The 12,995-nt window shown below is 41.0% G+C and overlaps 1 protein-coding gene across 1 annotated transcript in view; it reads right to left on the reverse strand.

The window, feature by feature from the left end:
- The window catches only part of LOC311149177 (LIM domain transcription factor LMO4), a gene marked incomplete at both ends in the record, with an annotated part of 52,309 nt that extends 39,676 nt beyond the window's left edge, over window positions 1–12,633 (reverse strand). The window contains one exon of the mRNA XM_084186257.1: window positions 12,398–12,633. Within this exon, the coding sequence (XP_084042383.1) occupies window positions 12,398–12,633 (236 nt within the window). The remainder of the gene's footprint in view (window positions 1–12,397) is intronic.
- Window positions 12,634–12,995: the final 362 nt, after the last annotated feature.

Genomic DNA, 12,995 nt, shown 5'->3' on the forward strand with positions numbered 1-12,995 from the left:
CGAGCGCGCAGACGGGCTGTCAACAGTTTAGTAAAATATGTTTTCTTGTGAAAACATGTTACTATCGATGTTCGCGAACAGATTTCACTTGGTTTCCCAAATTAAGCACTGGGTAACTGCAAGAACAAGGTTGGAGAGCCCATGGCATACAGAGTTTGGGCGGAATATCACCTGTCAGGTAGCAAGAGCATGCTCCTCAAACAGTGGTTGATGCGTGGAGTGAAGTAAGTGTTCCTATATTTGATTCTCAGCTGCTCATATTAAGCACATGAGCCGCTATAAAACCAAAGTACCCTACAAAACAGACCCGGCAGGAAAGCACTTGGCCTCCATTCACTATTTGAGTGCATACAGATGACATGTCTTTTTTCCCCTTTCCCTGGTCCTGCCCATTTGATAATGGGCCATTCTAAATCAAAAACGAATTTTACATATTAGTAAAGACAAGATTAAATAGAGAATAGTCTAATTGGTGAAAATATGATCACTTGATGAGAGAACAGCTGTGCAGCCTGAGGCAACGAACAGAGCGCAAGCCTTTTTTGCTACTTTCTCAAATCATCATTAGTCTATAGCCGCATCATGCAGCCCATATATGTTTTGATTTCTAAGACATTCTAAGGTTTGTATCATTCACAACTAAAACTCTAAATCTAGCCTATAGGACCTGTTTCAAATGATCACTTTCACGCTCAACATAGCCACTTCATATGCGCACTCGCTCTGTAATGGTAAAAATATCCTTTCTATTTTATTCAGCTAAGTAACATTTATAATTTTTCTTACTATAAAATCATATAAAATAATGGCACAGGACTTATAAGCATATCTTGTCAGCTAAACAAACAAGTCTACAGCCTATAGCATGGAGCATAGCCAGATAACATAGGCCTACAGTAGTCCAACTCATATTCTGTTCTTCTGAAATACATTTTCTTCATATCATGATGTTTCTTTAGACCTGACTAAAATAAATAATGGATTTATTGTGATGGTGTAGAATTGATTTATTATACTTTTTTAAATGTAGATGTTCCAAAGGCGAGCATCAGCGGCTTGTATGTGTGGAAGCCTGGAGATAATGAACGTGTTTATGTTAGTTAGCTTGCTAACATTACAGTCCTGTATTGAACTCTGAAAGCCATCAGCTAAATCATATAGCTATCTTTTGTTATACACACTGTCAATCAATTTAGCTTATGCCATGGTACTTGTAGTCACTGCTAGACTGGTAGCTACCTTCAGCACAGTAAACATGTTTGTTCATTCTATCCTTGACTGACGTTAGCTAACGTAAGCTAGCTAATGTTACTCTTATTTGGTATCTCAATTTGGTAGCCATCTATTCCACCCTTGTCTGGAAAACACTCTGTTACTAAAAATAGAATTATCGATATAGCTAACTCACTCTCTGTTTGTGTGTTGGTAGCAATGATGAATATGTATAAATTGTCTATGGTTGGTTAGTTGGTACTCAGTCAGCCTCAGCTGGCTAGCAATCTTGCTGCCAATTTAGTGATACTAGTTAGCTAACAACAAGCTGACAATATTGACATGTCCATGTTAGGTATGCTTAACTAGCCAGTCTAATAGAGATCAATACAATTAGTGGGGTGATTAAATTGTGTATTGTTCTGTATTTTGTTGTAGGTGGTACAGAATCTGATTCCACCAACATGCGCTTCCAACCTCTAGCTCTGCACAAGGTGAAGGTAAGTTGGCCAAAATATTTACAAGCTGACAGCTAAGACAGCTCAATTTACAGTAAGAATGGTATAAACATAAATTGGGTAGTCTTTGAAGGGTTTGTGTTATGGGGTTACAGGTGGTTAGAGGTAGCCTTAGGACCACAGATTACCTTCCAGAAAATGTAATCAATTTAGTCTACCCCTCTTCTTTTTTACCTTTTCTTTTTGTAAAACTCAAGTTATCTGGATTCATTCAACAGTGCCCTGCTAAAAAAAACAAGAAAAAAAAAGCGGGGGCATTTTGTTATGAGGGAGCGGACACATCTTGCGGATATGGAGCATAATAAGATTGAGGGACAGAAACCAGCAAGGGACACTGAAAGGTATAAAATCAAGACTAAAAGAGTAATGACACAACCACATCATTCTTCTCTCTGCAGATTCTCAAAACACAATACAAAATTCCCCTGCAAAGGGCTACTATTGACAAGAATGGTCTGTCAAATTCAATGGGCTGGGGGAGGTTTACAGACAAACCCTTGAGATGAGGAAGGCGTTTTCTGTTGTGCAGGGTTGTGCTTAGACAGTAAATGTATTGTTGTGTTTGAGCGAGATTGAGGAGAAATGGCACCTCAATGACTGATCTTTTCTCTCAAAAGCAGATCCCAATGTCCCCTCATTGTCCCTAAACAATACACTAGCTGTCCCATTCGGTTGATACCTTTACCATCAAAGGCGTGTTGCCCTACGTCCCTTCCACAAAAAGTGTAAAATGCTAACACCACAACCATGTCTTACCAGGAGACATTCATTACCAGCAAATCTTCTGCAAGAGGACCAAACAGTTGGTGGTTAAGAAGCCCTACACCACTTTTGGCAGAGTCTTATCTAGCTGTCCGTTCACCGCAGACAGGACAAGCCCATCGCCATGAGCACAAAGAGTCTCAGCTTCCCCAGCCCACCATGCCAAACATAATTGCCAGTGTACCAAAGCCGGATAAAGGACTATGGCTGCGTTTACACAGGCAGCCCAATTTACCAAAAGATTTTTGCCGACATCTTGTCTATTTCAGGTCTTCTCTCATTGATCGAGACAGGTGGGTGTCCACCAATGGTGCTGCTTGTCATGATGACAGAGACCTGTCTCGATCAATGAGTGTGAAGACTTGAAATAGACACGATGGCGGCGCACATATTGTTGGATAACTTTATGTAGCAAATTTTTTTATTATTTTAATAACCGAGCATTTTCTAAATTCAAACTGACCCCCTGGAACTGGTAGACATTTTATGAGACTCCTGTTTCCCCGAATCGAGGGCGAAGATGGCATCGCTAAGGTTGGTCGAAAATTCTCTGTGCTACACCAAACAGTACCTATCCTGTAACTCCCAGTAATGGATACCAAAAATCTTTGGTTAAATCACATTATCTGGTGTAACAATCTGTAGCTAATAGAACTGGTGATCAGCAGATGATGGGAGAGGTGGTCATGATGAAATTGCTCATCCAAAGGGAATATTGTAAAGCTGTGGGAGTGTTGTCATGATCAAACTGCTATTCAGCTCCTCATGAGTCATCTGCTTGAAATCCAGTATAATGTGCCGTGACGTGACTTACTTTAATGGATGACTGTTATTTATCGAATCACCTAACTATGTTTAATTGTCACTCGAATAAATTAATAATGTAACAATTAACTAATTAGGAATATGGGACACTACGGAAGAAGTTGTTTAATGAGTTGCCATCTCCCGAATTAAACTCTTAGAAGATATATGTTATACATAATTGATAACAGTCACGTATTAAATAATTACCTCTTATCAGTCTCATTCTGAACGTCGCATAATCCTTGAACCTGCAAGAACCCTAACCTTAATGTTGAATCAACAATACACAAATGGCTTAATTATTTATTTACTAACTAACTAAATAATAACACAATATATACACACACACACACACACACAGGTTATTGATTACTAACGTAATACAATGAAAACAGGTCCCTAGTGGACTGGACTAACATTAGCATGAATGATTGGGTTGAAGGAGGGTCAGAGTGGAAGGGAGAGACAGAGATTCAAACTATCGTAGTTACTTTGGAAACTACGCTCACAGTAATCATAATACTTATGCAACCTAATAATGCTCATTCGGATTAGAAATGCAGCATGTATTTATGTGTTGCTGTCCTCGATAGTTGAGTTGATGATGTAGGACGCTGGTTTGCCCACCAGAGATCTCAATGTCCTTGGTAGAGTTTCTGGTCGTAGTGTTGGTTAGAATGGATACTTCAGATGTACCAGCGGTTGTCTGAGAGGGATGGTCGTCTATCTCGTGTGTTTAGTGAAAGTTCTCTAGATGACTATTCATGCCAGCTGCAGACTGAAATGATAAGGTCTAGTGCATTGTCTTCTTCTTCAACTTGTGTAGAGGTTGAGAGTTTCATAGTTTCTCCATTTCAAACGTCTCACGTTTTCCGGTCTTTCTAGTCTAACCATTTTGTAACATGTAGCTTCAGCTTCACGCTTCTTGGTCTTGTAGAGTGTCAACCATTTTAAGCCGTAGGGCTTACTGGTCTGGTAGGAATTCAACCATTTGCAAAGTTTGGCTCACGCTCACGTCTGCTGGTCATGAGATGAATTTCGTCACGAGGCTTTTTATGCACTCGGGGCAAAAGGGGCGTTCCATCATGTTTGTGCTCATCTGGGCGTGGCCACTGACTGAGAACAAATCAATATGGAAAACAATGTAATCTAGAATGCTAAAATCACATTGTTAAAAGTATTATTTATTGTTATACAACAAATTGATGCAAACCTCATAACTGGGAAGTGTACACCCCCCCCCCCCCTCCAGAGATACAGTTATGTTGTTCTACTGTCTTTACTGACATCACAACATAGTAACGCATATGACATGATTGTTCTTTAAGTCCCCACCAACCATTTCCCACATACTTTTAAGTAGGAATGTTGTTTCATTATCCACTTTTGGATGTTGGAGTTTTTGGCGGGAAGACTTCCTTTGTTAACAAAGGGGTCCTTTCTCCCAATACTTCATGGCAAGGAAGAGAAAGTCTCTGCAATGAATTTACGACCGGTCATAAAACTGGCCCACAGGAAAGGGGGTGTTCAAACCTTTGCCTAGCAGGAATCTTTGATCCTCAGCCCATGAGGGCAAGTCATGACAAATGTCTAATCCCTCGAGAGGGATATAGTTCATAGGATACAGTTCTGCTACAATGGCACAAAGGAATTATGTTTCTGTATCTAGAATCCACTCCAGGAAGAAGCCCAGGCACCACACGATATAATCTGTAAGAAAAAGAAGACGAAGGAAATGGTACTCTATTGTACAGTTTGAACAACATTTGAACCGTGCAAGCATAACATCAACACTAGGGTAGACTAGTTGAACATGCATACATGTGCACAGGCATAGAGATTAAATTTACAACAATATGTAGCCTAATAGAAATAAATTAACTAGCCCTCTCAAAGCACTTCATGATGACATAAGTGAGTGCTACGGGGCGATAGTCATTTAGTTCAGTTACCTCCACTTTCTTGGGTACAGGAACAATGGTGGACATCTTGAAGCAAGTGGGGACAGCAGACTGGGATAGGGTGAGATGTAATATGTCCATAAGTACTCCAGCCAGCTGGTCTGCGCATGCTCTGAGGACGCGGCTAGGAATGCCGTCTGGGTCGGCAGCCTCACAGAAAATGAGAGCTCACTGTGTTACCCTCAAAGCGGGCGAAGAAGGTATTTAGCTTGTCCGGGAGCAAGACGTCAGTATCCGTGTTTATAAAAGACTAAAATGTTGATACAAATACCTGTCATTGAAATGACAGTCATTTCTGGAGTATTAGGTTTCTACAATTGTCCTATTGAGAAGCATTACATTGAAAATGTTACACTGCCTCTTTAAGAACAGCAAGTTTGTTAGTTACAACATGGAAGAGAATAGATCAGTCATTAATGAATTGCTATAATCATTGATATCCTGAAGAATCTATCCCTTTTCCTTTATTTCTGTGCCCCCAAATGTTCGGATATAGCTTACTAGTTAGTTACCAGGTTGTTTACCTAATGAAGTAAAATAACTGAACAAGGTGTAAACGAATGGCCTGCGTGTAGTTTTAGAATGGCCCGCAACATGGTTTATGAATGTAAAATGCGACCTGCAGTGCTATTTACAGAACATTTCAGAAAATATTGTGTTACAGCCTGAATTCAAAATTGATTTTTCTCACCCATCTACACCCAACACCCCATTATGACAAAGAGAAAATATGTTTTTAGAAATAATTAAATACAGAAATATCTCATTTTATATAAATATTCACATCCCTGAGTCAATACTTTGTAGAAGCACCTTTGGCAGCGATTACAGCAGTGAGTCTTTATGGGTAAGTCTCTAAGAGCTTTCCACACCTGGATTGTGCAACATTTGCCCATTTACTCTTTTGAAAATTCTTTCAGGTCTTGCCAAAGATTTTCAAGTAGATTTAAGTCAAAACTGTATCTCGACCACTCAGGAACATTCACTGTCTTCTTGGTAAGTGTAACGAAGACTCTGTGAGTCGAGAAGCAGGTGCAGGTGAAACATTTAATAAAACAGCAAACATTGAACGAGACAACATAGCAGTAGCGTCTACTCTAAACCACAGGAATATAATCAATAACGCCTAGGGAAGGAACCGAAGGGAGTGACATATTTAGGGGAGGTAATCAGGAAGGTTATTGAGTCCAGGTGAGTCTCATAATACAGCGCAGGTGCGCGTAACGATGGTGGCAGGTGGGCGTAATGAACAGTCAACGGTGACCTCGAGCACTGGAGAGGGGGAGCGGGAGTAGATGTGACAGTAAGCAACTCCAGTGTAGATTTAGCCTTGTTTTTTAGGTTATTGTCCTGCTGAAAGCTGAATTCGTCTCCCAGTGTCTGTTGGAAAGCAGACTGAACCAGGTTTTCCTCTAAGATTTTGCCTGTGCTTAGCTCCATTCTGTTTATTTTTTTATTCAGAAAAACTCCCCAGTACTCAGTAAAGTGTTTTATTGGATTTTCCCCAAACATAACACTTTGTATTCAGGAAAAAAAACATTTATTTCAGTATTATTTTACTGCCTTGTTACAAACAGGATGCATGTTTTGGAATATGTTTATTCTGTACAGGCTTCCTTCTTTTCACCCTGTCAATTAGGGTAGTATTGTGGAGTAACTACAATGTTGTTGATCCATCCTCAGTTTTCTCCTATCACAGCCATTCAACTCTTTAACTGTTTTAAAGTCCCCATAGGCATAATGGTGAAATCCCGTAACAGCTTCCTTCCTCTCCGGCAACTGAGTTAGGAAGGACGCCTGTATCTTTGTAGTGACTGTGTGTATTGATACACCATCCAAAGTGTAATTATTAACTGCACCATGCTCAAAGGGATATTCAATGTCTGCTTTTTTTATACCCATCTACCAATAGGTGCCCTTCTTTGTGAGGCATTGGAAAACCTCCCTGGTCTTCTGTGTTTGAAATGTACTGCCTGACTAAGGGACCATACAGATAATTGTATGTGTGGGGTACAGAGATGAGGTAGTCCTTCAAAAATCATGTTAAATACTATTATTGCACACAGAGTGAATCCATGCAACTTATTAGGTGACTTATTAAGCACATTTCGACTCCTGAACTTATTAAGGCTTGCCATAACAAATTGGTTGAATACGTATTGACTCAAGACAGTTCAGCTTTTCATTTTTTATGAATTTGTAAACATTTCGAAAAAACATACATCCACTTTGACATTACTGTGTGTAGGTCAGTGACAAAAAAAATCTAAATGTAATTCATTTTAAATTCAGGCTGTAACACAACAAAATGTGGAAAAAGTCAAGGGTGTGAATACTTTCTGAAGGCACTGTATGAAACATAAGCGGCCACTGAGGGCCCCCGGCTGCTTAACAACAAAAAAATAAGTTGGGGTCTCAACTTACTGTTAGTTAAGATAGTAGAATACACAATGTGCAATTTCGAAATTTGGTAGTGCATCAGCAGTTTTTCTCTTATGTCAGTCACTGACAGTCACTCAATTAGCCCATGTCAGCTAACAGTTTATAGATTGCTAGATAAGGTAGTCTAGCCAGCTCTCTAAACCTTGTAGTAATCATGGTCGAAATACTGACCGGGCACGCAAGGCATGTGCCCAGAGGCCCTGACCTCCAGGGGGCCCCCATTGATTTTGTTAGTCACTCTCACCCAGATATCATATGAACATGACATAAGTCATGGCAAAATATGTAGAATTGCAATAAATCTGCTTTAAAACTGCAATAGTTTCTCTTCATCCGATGGCAAATTTGTAGAATTGCATTAAGGGCGGCAGGTAGCCTTGAAGTTAAGGGCATTGGGCCGGTAACCGGAAGGCTGCTGCTTCGAATCTCCGAAGTGCCCTTGAGCAAAGCACTTAACCCTAATTGTACCTGTAAATTGTTCTGGATAAGAGCGTCTGGTAATTCAAATAGTTTTAAAACTGAAAATATTCTCTCTGCCCCTTGAATATTTTTAGTAGAATTGCAGAAAAGTTGCTTTAAAACTGCACTACAATGTTTTGCACGTGAGGTGGGGCAGCCATTCCCCCCACCAAATGTTGCTTAGGGCCCCCAAAATGCTGGAAATAGCCCAGTGGCCTGCCAATCTGCCATAGGAAGAAAAAGCGTTGCGCTGGTAATATGTGTCATATTTTGAACTGTTTGTGCTAGAAACAAGTAATGGTACAACCATGATACTAGCGAATATGGGCTTGATATTTTTTTCTAGGCCACTCGGAAACAACGATAGACCGATGCCTAAACATTACAACAGTTATTATGTGTGATTCTTTTTCAAAGCGCACTGGTGCTCGCAAATAAAAATTCCAGGTTGCACAGCAAAATATTTTGGAGCATATGTGAACAAAATGGTCGCACTTTAGAGCCATGCCTGTAACCTTGCACGAGGGCAGATCTGTACTACACAATACAAACACGAAAACCGCCAAAAACACACAAACAGACAAAAACGAACACATACATTGGCTTGCGAAAGTATTCACCCCCTTGGCATTTCTCCTATTTTGTTGCCTTACAACCTGGAATTAAAATGGATTTTTTGGGTGTTTGTATCATTTGATTTACACAACATCCCTACCACTTTGAAGATGCAAAATATTTTTTCTTGTGAAATAAACAAGAAATAAGACAAAAAACCTGAACACTTGAGCGTGCATACAGTGAGGGAAAAAAGTATTTGATCCCCTGCTGATTTTGTACGTTTGCCCACTGACAAAGACATGATCAGTCTATAATTTTAATGGTAGGTTTATTTGAACAGTGAGAGACAGAATAACAACAAAAAAATCCACAAAAACGCATGTCAAAAATGTTATAAATTGATTTGCATTTTAATGAGGGAAATAAGTATTTGACCCCTTTGCAAAACATGACTTAGTACTTGGTGGCAAAACCCTTGTTGGCAATCACAGAGGTCAGACGTTTCTTGTAGTTGGCCACCAGGTTTGCACACATCTCAGGAGGGATTTTGTTCTACTCCTCTTTGCAGATCTTCTCCAAGTCATTAAGGTTTCGAGGCTGATGTTTGGCAACTCGAACCTTCAGCTCCCTCCACAGATTTTCTATGGGATTAAGGTCTGGAGACTGGCTAGGCCACTCCAGGACCTTAATGTGCTTCTTCTTGAGCCACTCCTTTGTTGCCTTGGCCGTGTGTTTTGGGTCATTGTCATGCTGGAATGCCCATCCACAACCCATTTTCAATGCCCTGGCTGAGGGAAGGAGGTTCTCACCCAAGATTTGACGGTATATGGCCCCGTCCATCGTCCCTTTGATGCAGTGAAGTTGTCCTGTCCCCTTAGCAGAAAAACACCCCCAAAGCATAATGTTTCCACTTCCATGTTTGATGGTGGGGATAGTGTTCTTGGGGTCATAAGCAGCATTCCTCCTCCTCCAAACACGGCGAGTTGAGTTGATGCCAAAGACCTCGATTTTGGTCTCATCTGACCACAACACTTTCACCCAGTTCTCCTCTGAATCATTCAGATGTTCATTGGCAAACTTCAGACGGGCCTGTATATGTGCTTTCTTGAGCAGGGGGACCTTGCGGGCGCTGCAGGATTTCAGTCCTTCACGGCGTAGTGTGTTACCAATTGTTTTCTTGGTGACTATGGTCCCAGCTGCCTGGAGATCATTGACAAGATCCTCCTGTGTAGTTCTGGGCTGATTCCTCACCATTCTCATGATCATTGCAAATCCACGAGGTGAGATCTTGCATGGAGCCCCAGGCCGAGGGAGATTGACAGTTATTTTGTGTTTCTTCCATTTGCGAATAATCGCACCAACTGTTGTCACCTTCTCACCAAGCTGCTTGGCGATGGTCTTGTAGCCCATTCCAGCCTTGTGTAGGTCTACAATCTTGTCCCTGACATCCTTAGAGAGCTCTTTGGTCTTGGCCATGGTGGAGAGTTTGGAATCTGATTGATTGATTGCTTCTGTGGACAGGTTTCTTTTATACAGGTAACAAGCTGAGATTTAAGAGTGTGCTCCTAATCTCAGCTCGTTACCTGTATAAAAGACACCTGGGAGCCAGAAATCTTTCTGATTGAGAGGGGGTCAAATACTTATTTCCCTCATTAAAATGCAAATCAATTTATAACATTTTTGACATGCGTTTTTCTGGATTTTTTGTTGTTATTCTGTCTCTCATTGTTCAAATAAACCTACCATTAAAATTATAGACTGATCATTTCTTTGTCAGTGGGCAAACGTACAAAATCAGCAGGGGATCAAATACTTTTTTCACTCACTGTAACTATTCACCCCCCAAAGTCAATACATTGTAGAGTCACCTTTTGCAGCAATTACAGCTGCAAGTCTCTTGGGGTATGTCTCTATAAACTTGGCACATCTAGCCACTGGGATTTTTGCCCATTCTTCAAGGCAAAACTGCTCCAGCTCCTTCAAGTTGGATGGGTTCCGCTGGTGTACAGCAATCTTTAAGTCATACCACAGATTCTAAATTGGATTGAGGTCTGGGCTTTGACTAGGCCATTCCAAGACATTTAAATGTTTCCCCTTAAACCACTCGAGTGTTGCTTTAGCAGTATGCTTAGGGTTATTGTCCTGCTGGAAGGTGAACCACCATCCCAGTCTCAAATCTCTGGAAGACTGAAACAGGTTTCCCTCAAGTATTTCCTTCTATTTATCGCCATCCATCATTCCTTCAATTCTGACCAGGTTCCCAGTCACTGCCGATGGAAAAACATCCCCACAGCATGATGCTGCCAGCACAATGGTGCGATGGTGTTTTCGGGGTGATGAGAGGTGTTGGGTTTGCGCCAGACGTAGCGTTTTCCTTGATGGCCAAAAAGCTCAATTTTAGTCTCATCTGACCAGAGTACCTTCTTCCATATGTTTGGGGAGTCTCCCACATGCCTTTTGGCAAACACCAAACATGTTTGCTTATTTTTTTCTTTAAGCAATGGCTTTTTTCTGGCCACTCTTCCGTAAAGCCCAGCTCTGTGGAGTGTACGGATTAAAGTGGTCCTATGGACAGATACTCTGATATCTGCTGTGGAGGTTTGCAGCTCCTTCAGGGTTATCTTTGGTCTCTTTGTTGCCTCTGATTAATGCCCTCCTTGCCTGGTCCGTGAGTTTTGGTGGGCAGCCCTCTCTTGGCAGGTTTGTTGTGGTGCCATATTCTTTCCATTTTATAATAAAGGATTTAATGGTGCTCCGTGGGATGTTCAAAGTTTCTGATATTTTTTTATAACACAACCCTGATTTGTACTTCTCCACAACTTTGTCCCTGACATTTTTGGAGAGCTCTTTGGTCTTTATGGTGCCGCTTGCTCTGTGGTGCCCCTTGCTTAGTGGTGTTGCAGACTCTGGAGCATTTCAGAACAGGTGTGTATATGTGTGTATATATATATATATATATATATATATATATATATATATACTGAGATCATGTGACAGATTTACATTTACATTTACATTTAAGTCATTTAGCAGACGCTCTTATCCAGAGCGACTTACAAATTGGTGCATTCACCCTATAGCCAGTGGGTTAACCACTTTACAATATATATATATATATATATATATTTTTTTTTTTTTTTGGGGGGGTAGAAGGATTACTTCATCCTATCCCAGGTATTCCTTAAAGAGGTGGGGTTTCAAATGTCTCCGGAAGGTGGTGAGTGACTCCGCTGTCCTGGCGTCGTGAGGGAGCTTGTTCCACCATTGGGGTGCCAGAGCAGCGAACAATGGCACTTGTGACACTTAGATTGTACACAGGTGGACTTTATTTAACTAATTATGTGACTTCTGAAGGTATTTGGTTGCACCAGATCTTATTTAGGAGCTTCATAGCAAAGGGGGTGAATTCATATGCACACACTCCTTTTCCGTTATTTATTTTTTAGATTTTTTGGAAATAAGTTATTATTTTATTTCACTTCACAAATTTGGACTATTTTTTCGATGTCCATTACATGAAATCCAAATAAAAATCTAATTAAATTACAGGTTGTAATGCAACAAAATAGGAAAAACGCCAAGGGGGATGATTACTTTTGCAAGGCACTGTACACACAAACACCCACACACGTTTCCTGTATGCACCCTTGCTACACAACCCTAACCCGACAGTCTCACCTGATGTAGTCGTTTCTGCAGAGGATCATGCCCCTCTTAGTGTAACAGGAGGTGCCTATCTCCCCCAGCTGAGCCTGGCAGCAGGAGCACTTGAGGCATCGGCTGTGCCAGTAGCTGTCCATGGTGTAGAGGAGGAAGCGGTCAGAGATTTTCCCCCCGCAGCCTGCACACCTCTTCCAGTACAGGGACCCTGCTCCTACCAGAGGGGGCTGGCTGCTGCCTCCAGGGTTCACCATCGTCCCTTGTGAAGAAACAACAAATGAATGAAGAAGGATGTTTACATGAGATGTAATAAATATAATACATGCTGCTTTTGTTGTATATATTATAAAGTAATTATGTCTCGGGCTCGCGAGTGGCGCAGCGGTCTAAGGCACTGCATCTCAGTGCTCCCTGGTTCGATTCCAGGCTGTATCACAACCGGCCATGATTGGGAATCCCATAGGGCGGCGCACAATTGGCCCAGCGTCTTCCGGGTTTGGCAGGTGTAGGCCGTCATTGTAAATAGGAATTTGTTCTTAACTGACTTGCCTAGTTAAATAAAGGTTAAATAAAAATATATAAAAAGTATGGAGCTGGGTTTCTTATTTTCTATTTC

Source organism: Coregonus lavaretus (assembly GCF_964263955.1).
Source record: "Coregonus lavaretus genome assembly, chromosome: 21".
NCBI lineage: Eukaryota > Metazoa > Chordata > Actinopteri > Salmoniformes > Salmonidae > Coregonus > Coregonus lavaretus.